Source organism: Micropterus salmoides, unplaced genomic scaffold, assembly GCF_014851395.1.
Source record: "Micropterus salmoides isolate LMB-PRFRI ecotype aquatic unplaced genomic scaffold, ASM1485139v1 Ms_hic_scaffold_1100, whole genome shotgun sequence".
Classification (NCBI taxonomy): Eukaryota; Metazoa; Chordata; class Actinopteri; order Centrarchiformes; family Centrarchidae; genus Micropterus; species Micropterus salmoides.
The window spans coordinates 1,229-19,480 of NW_024040154.1; the positions used below are offsets into that span (position 1 = coordinate 1,229).

The 18,252-nt window shown below is 41.3% G+C and overlaps 1 protein-coding gene and 1 long non-coding RNA gene across 2 annotated transcripts; one reads left to right on the top strand and one right to left on the bottom strand.

Moving 5' to 3' along the window:
• Positions 1 to 2,942: 2,942 nt before the first annotated feature.
• LOC119898409 lies at positions 2,943 to 10,280 on the bottom strand. The gene is made up of 2 exons (XR_005443540.1): positions 4,921 to 10,280; positions 2,943 to 3,521 (listed from the first exon to the last, which is right to left on the bottom strand). It is a non-coding gene; the product is annotated as an uncharacterized LOC119898409 (long non-coding RNA).
• A 145-nt stretch (positions 10,281 to 10,425) lies between these two features.
• Positions 10,426 to 13,283, top strand: LOC119898408 (X-box-binding protein 1-like). The gene is made up of 5 exons (XM_038712585.1): positions 10,426 to 10,793; positions 11,301 to 11,397; positions 11,753 to 11,869; positions 11,965 to 12,131; positions 12,262 to 13,283. The coding sequence occupies exons 1-5, from the start codon at positions 10,558 to 10,560 to the stop codon at positions 12,437 to 12,439; spliced, it is 795 nt and encodes a 264-aa protein (XP_038568513.1). The 5' UTR covers positions 10,426 to 10,557; the 3' UTR covers positions 12,440 to 13,283.
• Positions 13,284 to 18,252: the final 4,969 nt, after the last annotated feature.

Here is an 18,252-nt window from a genome sequence, read left to right on the forward strand (position 1 = left end):
AAAGTATAACTTTTCTACTGAAGTTCTATAACTGTACTTTGTTATATCAGCAACCCAGGCAATTATTACCTGGCTCCATAGTTCCCTTCAGCGCTACTGAGATTTTTAGCATCTATATTCTCATTATTTATTTGATTTTCAGCCCAAAATCTCCACACTCATCAACCTCTGTTAAACCAGCTGTACACTGCCTGCCCAGCACCAAACAGCAGACAGACATAGCATTTAGCTGGCGAACATATTGTGGCGCATTTAGCAGCTAAAGAAACAGATATTTTAACTTAAAATGAATGCTAATGTTAACTAACATGTTAATCAGTAACAACCTTTTAAGATTATATTATGTTAGTGTTGTGTATACTGCTTCTTGTGCTGCCCCCATGTGTCCAAATCAAAAGGTGCCTATGGTTATGCCATATATTCCTCCTTTCATAACTAAAATACAACGTATTTTCTAAATTACTTAAAAACAACCCACTACTGTATAAAGCTGGACTGAGTTTCACAGTGCCAGACAAAAAGTTGTTTCTCAAGATAAATAAGAAGAAATGTATTGTCCTAGATTTTTAGAGTTATAGGCAATAAAGCCCAGTTTTATCATATTCTGCCACATTGCAGATACCTCATTTCCCCTCCCTCTTTTCCACTCACTAATCCATCTAACTTTTCAATGTTCCTAACAATTTCACTCACTCTTCCTCATTTTAATTCATCTCCTCTATGGCCTTGTCTCCACCTCTCCTCACCCTTCTCCCTCGCTAACTCCCCATCACGCTCTCTGATGATTCAACATATTCCTCCCTCCCATTCGATTGCCCCCACATTGCTTCAGACTGCAGACACAGATCGAAGCTCTGAGGAGAAAAACAATGCGTCAGAGCTCCAAATCCCAAACATCTAAATCCCCAAAATGGAAAGCTGGTTTGCACATCACACATGCTGCTGAAGGGATGTTTGGTTTGCGTGAGAGGACTTGCTGACAAAGTACACAACAACTTTGCCACATGTGCCACCCAGTGGTTGGGTGGCAGTAGAAATGTGAGGACAGGGGGGTTGGAGTGAGGGATGACTCTGGAGAACTGGTTGGGGAGAGAAATGTGGCTCACCATGACTAAAAACAGATCATCTTCCCTCCTGGGTCTCTTTGATGTCTGCGAGACTTATTTTGTTTTCTGCTGATTTTGTGGTAATGGGTGCACACACACATGCTCAAAGGCTCACACACACACACACACGACAGCGTCCTAAAGGAGACATCAAAGGGATGCAGTTCAAACTAGTAGCCGGTAGACACAAATTCAATTTCCCCTTTAGAATCAGATCTTTGTGTGAAGAACCAGCTCATTGAATTATTACTTTACTGTGTTTAAATAATTAGAAGTTCACAAGATTTTTAAGTCAGATGTGGGCAAAACTCTGAGGTACTGCGTGTTATTAAACAGTCAGGACTGAAAGTTCGTCCTTGATCTTAGAAAAAGCAAAAATAATCCACCCCAAGGTCTACTCAGTTTTTATATATGATCTTCCTCTGCAATGGAGATTGCTCAGTTTGGGGGCAAACTCCTTGTGGTGAGATTATTTTGTCAAAATATACCTTTATAGTCAAATTACCAAAAAGCTACACCAATGAAGATTGTTTTGGTAAGCAGTTTCTTTTTTACTATGAGTGATGGGCTCCTACATCAACACATTTATTTATTTTTGCCAAAATCAATACAGTTTGAGTTATTACAGTTGAAAGACTTGAGAGGTTCTGGTTCTGGTTTTAAGTGGGCAGGGCTCAGATGGGGGAAAAAAGTGTTTATTTCCATGCACCAATCAGGATTTAGCAACATTTGAATGAGAATATGATTGATATGAGGTTGTTTGCTTGTATGGCCAGGTTATTGTCAATCAATCATTTTGATGTGTTTTATTAATAATAACAAATGAAAAGCAACAGAAAATTCTAGGAAATATTGGAGCGTTTGCAATAACCAACAGAGACTTTTATTTGGTTAACATTTCAGTAATACCCAAACATAACTGAAGTCAACTCCTTGTATCAGTTTTCATATTGTTTGCTGAAGCCACCTTGTCTTAACTGCTGCTGTAGGCTGTTTAAAGAACACAGTCAGAAATATATATTTCTGTAGTACTGCTGAAGCTGGAAGTTTCAATGTCAGTTGTCTGACGTCAGTCTGGTGTGTGTATAATGTCTTAGCTACTGAGCGTGTGTTTAAAGGCAGCCTTGTCAGTTATGCCCTTTGCTTTGACAAGTCAAAAATTTTGGTGAAATTACTGCCTGAGATGTTTTGTGTACACAAAAAAATTCAGCTGGCAGGTGATAATTCATAAATATAAACATATAACAGAATATAATGCAGTAATCAGCTGCTTGTTTTGTTACTTTTTTTGGACAACGCACATTTGTTTCTTCTATATTTAAATTACCCTGTGAACCTGTACGCAGGATAAGCAGTTGACGATGGATGTAGGGATGGATATTTAAATTATATTGCATTTTTTCTTGTTGTGCACGTAAACCTTTCTCAAAGTATTTTCATTTGTTATTTAAAATTTTTTGGTGCAAGCTATTTTTCAGAACATTTTTAACACATGCTTTCAAAAAGTGATGGGGACAAAATCAGCCATTTCAAAAAGTGATGACACCTATGCCTGAGAGCAAATATAAATGGAGAATGGATGTTCAACTCAGTCATCCGGAGTTTTACACTTTTATAGGCTATGCCTCACATTTCTTATAGAATTTGACTTTCACAGTTTAGCTGCATAAAGAAATATTAGATCATGTGAATTATTAGTAAATTAACATTATCCTTCTATGTCCAACTGTAACAATATACCAGGGTGCGGGATAACAGATTAGATACACTGGATTCATTTGCTGGATGCTGGAGAATGTATTCTTCAGTTCACCACAGAGAGGCAGAAATGAGCTATTGGTCATAAAAAAAAATTCTATTTCACCAATTTCAATGTTAAAAAAAATGATGCAATTTACTACTTTTTGTAGTAGGACTTGTTCATATATGAATAGAAACACAGTCAATATTTTAAACTAAGCTATTATTTCAGCATGATAAAAGAGGTTGCTTTATGAACAAAGAAACCATATTACAGCAGAGAGACATACCCGCTCTCAGTGAAAACATTTTTCAATACACTGAAAAACAGCTGAAGTCTAAAAGGGTGTAATTTGCTGTTACAAACACCAGAGGGCAGTAGGACACATAACCTCTGCATTGGCAGTACATGCCAATCTTCACCCAGGCAGAGGTCTGTGTGGGAGAAGTCAGGTAAATGTTAATATTAAGTTTTACAATACTCTTGTAAAACTTAATATTAACTTGCAATAATACTCTTGACTATCTGAGTTTGACAGGAAGTGACACTCATGAAGGAAGATGCAGGTTATGACAGAAGATTAACGTGGGTTTCATCATTTTGGGCCGGACGTCCTCCTCCTTTTCTGTGTGTTGCATCAGATCAATGTTGCATCACAGTAGAACCAATCAGATCTGTCCAAGTAAAGACCAAATCATGCATGTTATTGTTGAATGCACACATGTGATAATTGCTCATCTTTTCGCACTTCATTATGCCTCTTCGGTGCCACTGATACAAATTCATGAACTAACAGCATGAGGGGGATTTGGGATTTTTTTAAAATTTAGTTTATAGGTAATGTACTTAAACGAATGCATAGCTCAGTCAGTCGAATATGTTAACTGATAACTGGTAGTTCTATGTAAAATCAGACGTTGAGCACCCCAATATCGCCAAAGTGGCATGATCCTTGTTTAGCTGCGAAGCTTCGACTGTGAGATTGACAGTCGAATCAGGCTTCGCCCATGGAAGCATCGAATCTTCGACTATTTGGGGTCAGCTCTAGATTCTACATACACATGTTCTGTCTTATTTAGGCCATTTCTATCAACCCACTAACTACATATACTAACACCCTAGCACAACAGGTTATAGAAGAGGCTCCTGCACAGTCTTGCTTTTCTGTATCAAAACATTACAGTTAGTGCTGTTGTTGTTGCCAGTACAGGCAGAGCAGAGTAAATGTGGCCCATCAAACAAAAAGAGCACTATGTCAGCTCTCTGTACTAACAAAGCACAGCCTATCTGGGCAAACAAAGTGAATGCAGAGACCCTAAGACAATTATGGAGAGGATGGACAACAAGCACTGTTCCACTGGTTGAATTTAGGTCAATGTCAAATGAAAGATGTATTTGGCTTCATGGTTTTGTTTGCTTGATTGTTTTTTCACGATGTCTCTCAATTAAAGGCAGAAATGTAATTTGGTGCAGAAACTGTATGATGGATGGATTCATTAAAAATGTAAAAATGTTTCTTTGATCCAAGAATAGAGGGATTTATGTGCTAGTAAAAACCGTTGGTGTCTCTTTCGCATGTTTTGCTGACCGCTTACACAGAGAATGTACATGCAAAGTGGTGGATACCTTATCTGTACACTGACTTGCACACGCATCCACACACACTCACACACACTCAGATAAAGAGCCAACTGGTTGTAGAGTAACTGGTGTGCAGATATCAAAGAGCTGAATGAGTTCCTGCAGCATTGTGCTTCAGTGTTAAGATGGAATGACAGTGCAGCAAGACAACAGTGCCGCTTCTGCAGGGCTGCAAAGGCTTTCACACCTACATTGAGATGCAACGTGGAAATGAGGACGTGGAAATGACACAGTGACAATGGTGAACTTGACATGTAAACAACCAGAGAAAAAGATGCATATATTTGAACACTTATGATGATAACAAGAAAAATTGGACATCATTATATACATCAACTGGCAATGGAAAAATGACAACATCAACAACAACAACAAAAAAAGAGACAGAGATAGAGATGGAGGGTGTGGGAAGGCTCCAGGCCAAACAAATACCCTAGTGGATCGTGGGTAGAGAGGTATAGGCAAACACATCGACCAGACGCCCCCTGCAGCTGGCTGCGGTCCCAGGGTGTGACCCCACTCACCCCCATTGTCCAGCCCAGCTTTACTTTACTATAACACCACCGTTTACACCAGTGCCCACCCCGGTGAGCACAATGTTTACCCTGCATGACATGTCTTCGCTGCAGAAACCAGGCTTTTCCTAGAAAAATAGAAAAGAAAAACACGCCATGGCAGGTTGACAGAAGCCTCTAATTAAACACACACAACATTTTGTTCTTAATTACAAGATGAGTGCTGGAGCTGAGGCATGCTGCAATCTAATAATAATGTTTTACTCAAGGGTATAATTAAGAGAGAACAATGTTGTTGAGTACAGTGTCGTAAATGCAGTTGATGTTACTGACACCAACTGAAGCTGCCAGTAGTCAATAGATTATATCAATATGTAAACGTCTTTAATTTGACGGTTTCAAGCCAAAATTTACAGACTGTCAAGACTCTATCCAGAGACAATTTAGATAAAATATCCAACGATTCAAAATAATAAAATTCTTTTAGGTTTCCTAATTGATCCCAAGGTTTCTATGCCACTGAAGAGGTCTGTCTGGTGGCTCACCCTATACCATATTCTGTTCAGTTGTTACAACATAAGCAATATAGAAATGATCAAATAAATATGTGTTATTTCATGACAGGAAGGAAATGACTGGAATAGTTTAAAAGCGACATGTATTAATTCAATATTAAATGAAACCAGGCTTATCCCATTAAGATTTCTTTTCTAATGGAGACTTGGAGGAGAAAAGAGCATCCAGACAAACATAAAAGTTGAAAGACAAAAGACATACCACAGTGTACTCAGACAGCACAGCAGTTTGAATACCACAGGGTGCAGTTTTAATCTGAAGGCCTAGTTGTGTCTTACATCACAGCTATGTCGCCATCTGGAAGAAATAAACGCGACGCCCTGAGGTGTTCTTTTGAAGCTTTTGGGATTGGTCCATTTTGAACTTTTCGAGGATCCACCCACCTTAATCACAGGTTCCAACTTTGAGCTCCAGGGAGGATCCCCACTTCTACATTTGTGAGTGTATCTGTATTTGCGTGTGTGTGTTGGGGTGTGTGTGTGTGTGTGTCTAAGTACTACAGGGTGGTGTGCACACAGTTCCTCTCATAACCTTCAAGGAAGATTATCTGAATCCAGGATACATAACCAATGATATAATGCCGGCACTGCAAATAATGTTAGTCAGCTTGTCCCATGTTACAAAATATTAAATATAGTACTCCTAAAGTATTAAACTAGTAGTATTTAAAATATAGCAAATACACACTCCTGTTAACTCAGCTCAACCATTGCTACATCTATCCAATAAAGATTGAATTATACAGGAATTATATATATATACAGAAAGTACACTTATTCGTTTTCTGATGGATGAGAATTTAGACCTCACATACCTATCTGTTGAATTGGAAGCGACAGCCAGCAGCAGGTTAGCTTAGCTTAGCATAAAGACTGGAAACAAAGGGGAAACAGTAAGAATGGCTCTGGATTTTAAGCAGTACAGTAGTCAAATATCCCAACAACAATTTGCCATTTTACGGGGTGTAAAGTGCTGGACTGTTTCTTGGCTTAAACAAACAAGACAATAACAAGTTAATTAGCAATCTTTAGAGGTTCTTGTTACAGATGGAATAAGCCAGGTGAGCTGTTTCCCCCTGTTTTCTTTAAGCTACGTTTTGACCAAAGGAACTATACCCTGGAACTAGGAACCTTTGGAGGAACTCTTTGTGTTTCCACCGAAGGGACCAGGGACTAAATTTGGTTCTAGGGTCTTTATTTTACGCCACAAAAGGTCCCTGCTCACGGGGTAGTCCTTTCCGCAAGTACCGGTACTTTGGGGGGATGGGGCTTGCCTTGTAGTGAATTTCAGAATGGGTGAGTAGAGGCTACTGGCTTTGAATCAGCATGTCGGGTGTTTTTCTATGACTGCTCCTCTCTTTTCCACCGTTGTTTGCAAACCAATAAATATAAAGATGAACAGTCAGATAGCCCCACAGGTCTCGCCGATGTCCGCCTGAGATCGTACGTTGGCAATAAATGTAAGCTACTGGAAATAGCAGCCAGTGTGCAGCGGTGTGTTTACAGAGAACAGCTGATTGTGTTATGCTAAATACTCGGTTCAAAGTTGTTGTTTTAAGCTTTCATCAGTCAGGAAGTTTTTACACAGAGCTGAAGTTGGGCTCCTCCTCTCCAAAACAAGCGGAACAGCTGATAACAGCAGGTAATAAAGCTCGTTAAACATCCCGTTCCTCCGACGCTCAGGCGGACACAGCCTGTGATGCCTGTGCATTACTTTGTACGGCGTACAGGCCTACAGCCTACGTCAGCTGGTTAATTTGCCAAGTGTTCGCAGGTCTTTAGACCACAGAAACGCATACAACAGTGGGCTGAAGGAACCTTTTAGTTGCTTGAAAAGAGATTCAGGGACTTTAAAGTCTAAACGCAGCTTTTCTACTATGCTATGCTGTCTGCTGTGTCTTTAAGGCACATAACAAAGAAGAATATAGAGGGATTTTCTCTGTATTTCTGTGTGTGTAATCATTTGCTTAAGTTGTTTCTGATTTGAAGCAGCTGCTTTTAATGAATGACACGTTTCAAGAAACACTAGGATCTCCTCAAAGCAAAACCTTTTCACTGCATGTGTTGTTCAAGGTGTAGCTCAAGTATTTTCCAAATGCACCCCATATCTTTTGAACCAGTCAGGCAGCAAAGACCTTTAAAGTTTAAGAGTGCCTTGATGGTGTTTGTCTCGCATTGTATTCAGTGAGCAGTACTTGTGTTGTTACACCCATGTGATCACATCATGTTTTAAGAGGATTTTCATTAAGTACTTACAGAGCATTAGTTACAACAACTCTGTTATACAGGTTAAGACAGTGGTATGAGTCCACTGGGATATTTTATTATTAAATGTTTTGAAACACTGTGGGCTGAACACATGCTTTGCATTTTAAATTTGCAGAACAAATGCAGTCATTTGACTGTTAACTTCCTCCCTGCATATTTTCTAACAGTTTCACTGATGACAGATAACCACTGGCTATACACTCTGGACAGAATATAGTATACTTAGTATGACACATAAAATGAAAAATTCCTCTGGCTATTTGGCAGAAAGACTTTTCTCGAGTTATTACACCTCTACCCCACTCTGGGTTTTACACAACTAGAGCTACACAAATATAGGAGGTCACTTCACTGACAAATGTGACACTGACCCATGAGGGGGATCCCCAACCGACTTTCCAGGTCAAAAATAACTGTTTCAACTTATGGCAAGAGGGTAGTGTATAATATTAACTATGTGCCTGTTCGCGCTCTTGAGTGACATAAAGAAACTTAAAAATAGGAAATGTTCATTAGGAAGTGAACAGGGTCACCAGCTTCCCTGTTTTAAAGCTTGATAGCGTTAACTTTCATTTATGTGGCCACAGGAGATTTTCCAGCTATATTGCTGGAAATAAAGGGCATCCTGTATTCAAATCCAGTTTTCTTTCTTCAATACTACACCCACACCATCATAAACCGCTCTTCCTTTCTCAGATGTTGATTCTGTAGTGGCAGTAAAGCTCCACAAACAGGCCAGTGTTTGCTTTAGCTGCTGTAGTTACTCCTGTGGAGGTGACAGACGACCCGTGGCAAAGGGCTACAAGCTGTAAACTACATCGGTGGCCAGATACCGCAAAAATGTGAATTCCCGTTTGAGGACAAATAGGGGTTTCAGGAAGAGAGCGTACTTGTGAACTTGTGTCTCTGACTGAGGCATGTTTACTTTGGGTGGACACTTCTACCTGAAACAACGGGAGACTGTTGGTTGACAAAATGCAAACCTGTGACGTTTTTCACTGTGATGTCATAAATTTCTTTGTACTCTTGTAGTAGACACAGTCTTATAATTAAGGTTGTAAACTACGTTCTATCATATCGATTTAAATATTTCACGATGAGGCTCTCCATTCAGTACATGTGGTGAACTGAAGATTTCACCTCTTGTTTTCTTCAGAGTTGAGCAACAGTGTGGTTGCTGAGCTATCTTTTGTTATTGTCCCCACATCCGGTTGTTTTTGTTGTATTGTACTACTTTTGTTTTGTTTTATGGATTACTCTATATGGGTTAAACTACTGACTGTACGGGTTAAACAAACAGTTTCATTACAAACCATTTAGGCCTACTTTACATGTGAAGTTCACTGTTCTGAAGTGAAATGTAACAACATTTTCAGCATTAACATCTTTATTTTTGTCATATCCAAGATTTAGCTAATTTTAATTTTTACTATTGTTAGAGATCATAACTTGTTGTTAGTCACAATGTAACTAATCAAAATGTCAATTGAAATTCATCCTATGTGCATAAATGAATCATTTACACTGAAGAGCTCTCAAGGGTTGTCATTTGTTATCAAGTGCAAACACTGTCATCTACGACATAGTAACATGGCTCCTGTTGCTTTAATTAAAAGGTTTTTTTGAATTCTGCAAACCACGGCATGCTGATAAGAACATAATGCTAGTAATAATTTAAAATTAATTTCTAAAATGTGTGAAAACTGTGGAAGAAAAAAATCTTTTTGACAGAAAAGAAACTGACAAACACTCTATCGGTCGTTCAAAGGAAGTAGGAAATGAGCATTTCAGGGAAATCCATCAGAGTGGTAAAGCTTGTTTTGTTTGTTCTTTCAAAGAAAAGAATGAAGATAAGACAAAGAGCAGGGAGCAAGACATATATCAAAGAGGCCAACTAACACCTTATTGGAACCATTGAGGTTTAAAAATGACAAACAAAATCGAGAACATCTCCTGTTCTAAACCCAAAGTGCAACCTATTATTCTGCAGTGGCATATATGTTCTTCACTTTAGCTGATATGAAATCTAAAACCTCAATGTGACCTTTGGCCAATATAAAGTAGGGTGTTAGTACTCTTTGCCTTTCCTGGACACACTGGTTGTAAACAGCTTACATAGATGGAATAGAAACGATTGATCCAGGAATCTCCAAATCAATGTCACAGCTCCACGATTGATACAGTGAAAGTACTATAGTGTATTGATGAACTGTGGACTGAGCAAGTGTGTGTGGGCAAAATCTGATGCAACTCCTGGAAATAGAGATCTGAGTATACACAGAGAAGCCAGTTTACTCTATCAATTTGTCAAATCAGACTTAATCTCATGCTGATAGATATACAATATAATAAAATGTAATATATTATAATGGAAGAGAACAGAACAGAACAGAATAAGATGGTACAAAGACATTTCATCATAATTACAAGGAACTTTGGCTATTTTACTTTGCAAGCAGAGTGAAACTTCAAATGCAAATTACATCAGCACAGCGACCAATCACAGACCGTAAACGGATTGCGTCAGAGCCGCTGGGATCCTATCAGCGAGCACCACGATAGTAGAAAAAGATCGCCGGCACACCCATCTTGTCCAACAGTTGAGGATTGTCGGGGATCGGGAAACCAGGGGAACCTCAAGGTTTCCACAGACTTCAATAAGGATACCCCGTTATTTCTGATTTCTTACAGCGCCAGTCGGACATACCAACATGGTGGTGGTAGCAGCAGGGACCGGGGGAGCCCACAAAGTGCTCCTGATTACCGGGAAACAGACCGGCTCCTCCAGCGGCTCACAGGCAGGCTTCAGCCGGCCCATCTCTGTCGTTTTACCGTCATCGGCCAGCCAGGCGTCGTCGGATTCAGACTCCAACTCCTCCGCGGGGCCACCCATACGAAAACGACAGAGGCTCACACACTTGAGTCCGGAAGAGAAAGCTCTTCGCAGGTTAGTTTGAGAAAAATTTCCCTTATTTACCGTTGTATAACTGTTTTTTTTTTTTTAAAGCATAAACGCGGCAGTTGTTCATGAAATTATATTGCCACTGCGACACGCCCAAAGATATTGATCCTCCTTCGAACAATAGCAAACTGATGCGTTTAAATCACAGCTCGGAACAGTGGGGTCAATGCTGCATCAGCCCATATTATAACTAGGTTATCTAAACTGTCACAAATTGCTACGTGAAGCAGTTAATTACATATACGTTGTTGTTGTATCACATTTGGACTTTAAACTTGCTTGACCTGCTATCTGAGTGATTGGACTGTCGGTGGACCCGCCCGGCTCTGCTGATATGGAGAGCAGGACACTGATATCCTGGTGTGCCTGCGTGGCAGGAACATGGCCGGTGATTGCGCAGTACTGTGAACCAGAGTCCTGTCAGTGCGCTTACTCAGCACCATGGAAACAATGTGTTAAATTCCTGTGTGGGTTTTTTTTTTTTTCTTCCAGGAAACTCAAGAATAGAGTCGCAGCTCAAACCGCCAGAGACCGGAAAAAGGCCAAAATGGGGGAGCTGGAACAGCAAGTCCTAGAGTTGGAGCTGGAGGTAAAACTTTTTTTAGACCTGGGTGTAGCTAGGAATGCGGGGTCTCCTTAAACAAGAGAACACTAACACCACCCCACCTTTTCCCATGTACCCCATGTACCGGTTTTGTTGTAACCTTACAACTCAAACACATCTCTGCTCCTGAGATATCAGATTTATCCGTTATTCAGCCGTTTCACCCTACAGTAATTATTACAAATACTCTACTTTAGTTTTGCATGGAAGCATGCTAAGACCCTTTATTAGGTGAGGTTTCAATTCAGTTTTTGGTTTCTTTCACCCGAGGCAGTTCATGCATCACTTCCCGATGAACAGGTTTCAAGTTCAAACATCTGTCTGTTTGTCCTCCCCACAGAATCAGAAACTATACATTGAAAACAGGGTGCTTCGGGAAAAGACAGTTGGCCTCCTGACAGAAAATGAGGAACTAAGACAGAGACTTGGGTTGGACACCCTCGACACGAAAGAGACGGTGAGACTGTAATGCAGACTGAAGACGAGAAGTGGGTTCAGTGTGTAGTGATTCTCCAGTCTTGTCAGTGGTGTAACCCGTTATTTTTGTCACAGGTTCAGGGTCTGTTGTCCACCGGGAATGAAGCAGGTTTGGGGATCGGGTCTTCTGAGTCCGCAGCACTCAGGCTACGTGTGCCTCCGCAGCAGGTGCAGGCCCAGCAGTCCCTAAATCTGAAGACCTCTCAATGGATACAGACAGTCCTGACACTACAGACAATGAGGTAAGTCTCTGAGAAAGATAAAAGTCGTGTCTTGAGATTTAAATCCTGTTGCCAATCATCTCTGGAATAACACAAGTCAGGTCATGGGTTACGAGGCTAATCTCTGGTTTTCTCCCTGCCTCCTCACTAGTCTGATTTGCTACTGGGCATTCTGGACATCCTTGACCCAGAGCTGTTCCTCAAGTCTTGTGAACAGGAGTGCCAGGAGCCGCAGGTGCAGCTGGTCAGAGGGGGGAACCCAGTACCTTCCACCACACCTGCGACTCTGGGGACCCCATCAGTTAAGCTGGAGGCCCTTAATGAACTGATCCACTTCGACCACATTTACACCAAGCCCGTGGAGGTGAGCAGCGGGCAGTGCAGTGACTTGGAGAACGACACAGAGGAGAAGAGTGATGAGGCTACCTTCCCCGTTACCGAGGTGGAGGTGGAGACGGTCTGCGTCAAAGACGAGCCGGAGGACGTGGTCATCCCCAGCTGTCACAGTCAGGTGGATGACCTTTTCTCTGGAGCCTCATCCCCTGCCCTCAGCGGCATGGATAAGGAAGCCTGCCTGGCGGACACCTACAGCGACTCCGGATACGAACGGTCCCCTTCCCCTTTCAGCGACATGTCCTCTTCCCTGTGCTCCGAGAGCACCTGGGACGACATGTTCGCTAATGAACTATTCCCCCAGCTTATCAGTGTCTGAATCCAACCCCTGGCCCAATAAGTTATAATATATACATCTAAGAGCTAATGTGTAGTGTTCAATAACTACAGAAAAGCACATGATGCTTCATGGTAATATAGAACACAACCTGCTCGTATATAGGCTAAAGTTAAACACACAATCTCTTTATTACAGCAGGTCTGTACCACTGATACTGAATTGACTTGAGCTGCAGTTCATGGAGTTTTTGGCATCACTTAATTACTGCATAGGGCTTAAGATTGATTACACTTCTTTCACTTGTTGTTCAAGATGAAATGAGTGGAATCCAGTGTTTCTGTAAATTAAACCGGGGGATGGGGACCGATCATTTAAATATTATTTATTTGTGTTTTCTGCTGGAGTCGTCGTATGTCCACATGTAAAAATGCATTCTTCTAATTTGTTGTCTGCTCTCCGTATAGTCTAATTACTGCATTAAAAAAATTTTTTGCATTGCATCTTGTCTATTTGTTTCACTCACTGCAACTGCTTCTACAAGGACAGTTTTCCCAGATCTTTACAGGACGTGGAAAGATTAGAGCAACACGTATTGATGAAAGGATAATGCAAGTAATTGTACGTTTTCATCTGTGAACGCCGCTGAAAGTAGTTGATCGGTCAGTTGGCTGAAAAAGTCATTGATCAGGCAAAGTAGCAAAACATTGGCCAGTTCAGCTTCTCATAAATGGATTTTATTGTAAACCAGATATCTCTGGATTTTGGACTCGTGGTGGCACAGAACCAGCAACTTAAAGATGTCTCACTCTAAACTGAGATGGGCGTTTTCCCCTATTGGACATTTTTATAGTCTAAACCTATGGTTCCCAACCTGGGTGTTGTAACTGTCAAAGAGAAATCTGATGCATAAGAAAGGGGGGGGGAAATTTTGTCTGACATGAGAAATTAATATCACTTGGAGGTTTAACTGCTAATAAATCTACACTTGAGACATTAACTTGCGATATGAGGGTTCACAAGTTGATGTTGCTTCATTTAGGGGGGTCACCAGCCAAAAAACAGTGGAAATGTCTGGACTAAGAAATTCATTATAAAAAGGTACAGATTAATCAACTCTGAAAAGTAACTTTCTGCCTAGACAAATTTTCATATATAAAGAAAAAACTTTGGATAGGGCTTTTTAGTGAAACGCCTCCAAAGAATCATGTACTTGCAGCTTGTATTCTTAAAATTTAAATCACATCACCAATGGAATCAGTTTCACCTGCAAATGTGGTAGAGACATCAGGAGCTTTAATTATACAAATGATGGTTAATTAGATTATCAAATGTTTGCTGTGCTCTTAGTTCAGTATGAAGAGTCAAAGGTTAGGGTATTAGGAGTAGTAACGGGTTTATCAAAGTGATTTAACAAATGCTGTGTTATCTTAAACTCTCTAATATGAGCAATCAACTTGCATAACACAATCCTACTCCATGGGATGGCCGTAGATCCACTGGAATAAAGCATCAACAAGTCATCTATTCAACTGTCCTATCATTTGTGAAATTATCTCACACATGCGAACACGGTGTTTATATTCCTTATCTCCCGTGTGCCAGCGCAACCTTGCTTTTCTGAGAAGGAGGCCTGCTTGTAACTGTACCACTTGTAATGTAACTGGAAGTTTCCTGGGAGTCTAACCTGAGACACTTCTAGGCTTTACTTCCAGACATAAATAGGTCAGTGTAAGTATTGTTGGTGTTTTGTCTTGTACAGTAAGGAGCACACCTCCCGCCCGGGGCCTTTATTGTAATCACAATGAGGTCTCATTCTGTATGATAGAGGAGACAGTTAGCCCTTTAAGTTCCTAAGGCTGTGATTGGTATGACCCACCCATTGAACAAAAGTCCCTGTTGTTGTAAGGTCTGATTAGATCAGGTTTTCAGATGCAACACCGATGTTAATTGATATTAACTCTGCAGGGCCTGGCTGCCTGTCTCTGTTTGCTTTTAACTCCTGTTCACTGATTACAAAGCTTTGTATCAGTGATGTCCTCCATTATGTTTCACAGCAGCTACTCTGGAGTACATGACAGCAAATTATCTAGTACAAGATGAAGGGGGAAAACAGAAATCGGCAACTCAGCAGCTATTTTATGGTAATGTGACGTGCATCTTGTATTTTTGTGGTATGTTGACGGAAACCGCAGCAGCCTTTGACGTAGCTTCACCTCAGCTGCACCTAAAAGAGTGTGGTTAGTACCGTTTCCTGTCTCTTTGGTGTATCCCACAGCAAAGACTGAATCAGCCTTACAGCTGTTGAGCTGAAACTGAAAAATATCTTCTGGAGCAAGATCTTTCGGTTTCAGGCTGTAGATTCTGGTTTATTTAGGGACAACAGACTCATTTCTGTTTCTACTCACTGGATGTGCCGGCTACAATTTTTTTTTCTCTTTCTTACCCATTGGTGACTGCGATGATCAGTTTGCTAAATTTGGCACCTTCAGAAGTTTTCTGCATCAGATATTAAAACACGCCAGAACGTCTGAAGGTGCTGTTGGTTGCTGTGACAATTTTAACATGGGAACTTTAATATTCATATTAATTCTTAATAATTATCCAAAAAAATCAACATGTCATAGTTTCAGGGTTTTCTTCCCCTGATAATAGTTAAATGGTTCAAAACTCATTATATATTATAATATTGCCAACCAAGTCAATAATGTATTACAGAAAACTGGCCCTGGATCTGCCATGAATGACCTAATCTGCTTTCATCTCGTGAAAGAACACCTGTTGCCATCTACAACCTAATATAAGCTTTCTGTGACTCTATTTCTTAACTTCCGTTTTGTATGATTTAAGTGTCAAACTGTTTCGTTTGGTATAGTGTATGGTTCCAAAATGCTATCAGTTACCTACCTGCTTACATGCTGGGATGCATAGTGTGTCCTGTAGCCTGCATAACAAATAATGGCCTGTAGTTGACATTGAATTTTTTATTGATTATTGTTGTCTAAGACCTGATAAAGACTCCTGGTCCAGGTCAGTGTGTTCCTCTAAACCAGGATGAAACCAACCTGGTTCTGGATGTCAAAGTTCATGCTTAAATTAGAACTAGATTTGCTTCGCTAATATGACACCGTATGCACGGATTTGGATAAACCTTACTGCAGGCCTCGGGTTACTATACTCAGCAGTATTATAAAGAGGATTGCTAAACCTACACTGGCAGCTGCCACTTCAATGTAAATGCCTGTACCTGAGCTTTTCAGACTAAACTGTAAACAGCGTGCTCCAAATGTACAGAGCAACAGGCAGGGCTGGACTGGTAATCTGGCATGCAGGGCAAATGCCCAGTGCGCGAAAATAAGCGATATGTTTGCTACCGGGGCTGCGGTACTTTTAACATCCGCTGCGGTACCCGATGTAGAGCAGGCACAGGCACTTGAAGGAGTAAAGGAGGGCTGTAGCCACGGTCAGGCAGAGGAGGAGATGTGTGTTAGCGGGTGACAAAGTGACAGGGCTGAGGGAGAAAGCAGCACGAAAGTGGAGGTGAAGCGGTAAGCATGGAGTAGCTCAATCTGGAGGGAAGGTCATTTACACTGGGGACCTGGGGACATGTAGCCACCACTTTTTGAAAGCATTTGTTAAAAATATTCTTAAAAATAGCTTGCAACATCCATCCATCCATCCATCCATCTTCATCCGCTTATCCGGGATCGGGTCGCGGGGGGCAGCTCCAGCAGGGAACCCCAAACTTCTCTTTCCCGAGCCACATTAACCAGCTCTGACTGGGGGATCCCGAGGCGTTCCCATGCCAGTGTGGAGATAATCTCTCCACCTAGTCCTGGGTCTTCCCCGAGGCCTCCTCCCAGCTAGACGTGCCTGGAACACCTCCCTAGGGAGGCATCCAGGAGGCATCCTTACCAGATGCCCAAACCACCTCAACTGGCTCCTTTCAACGCAAAGGAGCAGCGGCTCTACTCTGAGCTCCTCACGGATGGTCAGGCTTCTCACCCTATCTCTAAGGGAGACACCAGCCACCCGCCTGAGGAAACCCATTTCGGCCGCTTGTACCCGCGATCTCGTTCTTTCGGTCACAAAGCTTGCACCAAGAAATGTTAATTAACAGATAAAAATGCTATGAAAAAGGTTTAATTGCACAATAAGCCTGCAATGCAATCTAAATATAGAAGAAAATTCTGTTGTCCAAAAAAAGTAACTTAAGCTGAAAAAAATAATAAGCTACTGATTACTGCATTCTATTATATCTTTATATTCTATTTATTCTATTCTATTTGGTGGGCCGCCTGAGCCAAAAATGCCAGGGCCGATCTTTTGTCCCAGTCCAGCCCTGGCAACAGGCGAAATCTGCTCTGATACAATAACATACACACTGTTGAATGAGCTGAACTTGGCTTTTCAGCAAGGACTCTGAGAAATAAGCAAGCCAAAAACAAAAAAGTACCAGCTGATAAATCAGGATTGCAAGACAAAGAAGTTCATAACGTGGCTCCTGTGACAGTTTTCATGTGAGAGGCAATGATGTTGCTGGGTTGGGGTGAGCGAAACTCTACAGTCGGCGAGCCTCAAGGGCTGAGCGACTTCAGACTTCTGACCCAAATTAGGAATGTAAACCAACAACCCCCTTTAGCCTTCATTATTAAAAGGCTACTCAGTGGTTGAAAACCAGCTTTGAGGGTGGGGGCCATAGCCTTGGCCTTTATGAATGAGTCAGCTGGGGAAAAGTGAGTCATCATCCCCCGTCATTGCCAACAAACAACATCTGTCCATCTCTGGACATGGAGGAACACGATTTACCAGCATGTTTAAAAGGCCAACTGCCGCACTCAATCACCTGTTCATGTACCAGAAAAAAGGCCTGTTAATCCTGTTAGCTCCACAAGGCGTGTTTTTGTTTTCTTACCACTTCTTCATGTCTGGCTTGTTTTTCCAGATTTCAGATGATGATTCCACTTACAGTAAATAATTATACACAAACAATAGAATACCAACATAACAATCCCACGCCCTGTCCTGTCAGGATCAAGTCAACAATTTCTTAGCTGCATCACAACTTAAATGTGTGCAAACAAGAAGCTGCAGATGTGTTATCAATGACGCACACATACCAGCATGCACTCACATGCAGACGCACACTTCACCCTTGTGCTCAGTCAATGTGGCTTACTCTCGAGCTGTGAGAGAGATCATTATCCTCAGTTACCACTGGCAACAAAGGAACGGTCAGTTGAGTGTGTTTATGCATGTCTGATCCACGGCACTGAGCCAAAGCCCACTGAGGGAACAATGAGGCTACTTAAGGGAGTCAGATGTGTTCCTGAATGTCAAGAACATGCAGCTCTACAAGTCACGCTGTAGAACTGTATTTAAAGACCCGGATAAAGTCCCTTCTCGTATGTGTGCTGGAGGCTTCCAGTTTCCACATAACGCTGGCTTTTGGACCAGAGTTAGCTCCAAACT

Excerpts from the sequence above, each read along its gene's own strand:
- LOC119898408 (XM_038712585.1), top strand. The coding sequence starts at position 10,558 with ATGGTGGTGGTAGCAGCAGGGACCGGGGGAGCCCACAAAGTGCTCCTG. Across the intron at positions 11,870-11,964 it reads CCCTCGACACGAAAGAGACG|GTTCAGGGTCTGTTGTCCAC; the intron begins GTGAGACTGTAA and ends TTTTTGTCACAG. Across the intron at positions 12,132-12,261 it reads CTGACACTACAGACAATGAG|TCTGATTTGCTACTGGGCAT; the intron begins GTAAGTCTCTGA and ends CCTCCTCACTAG.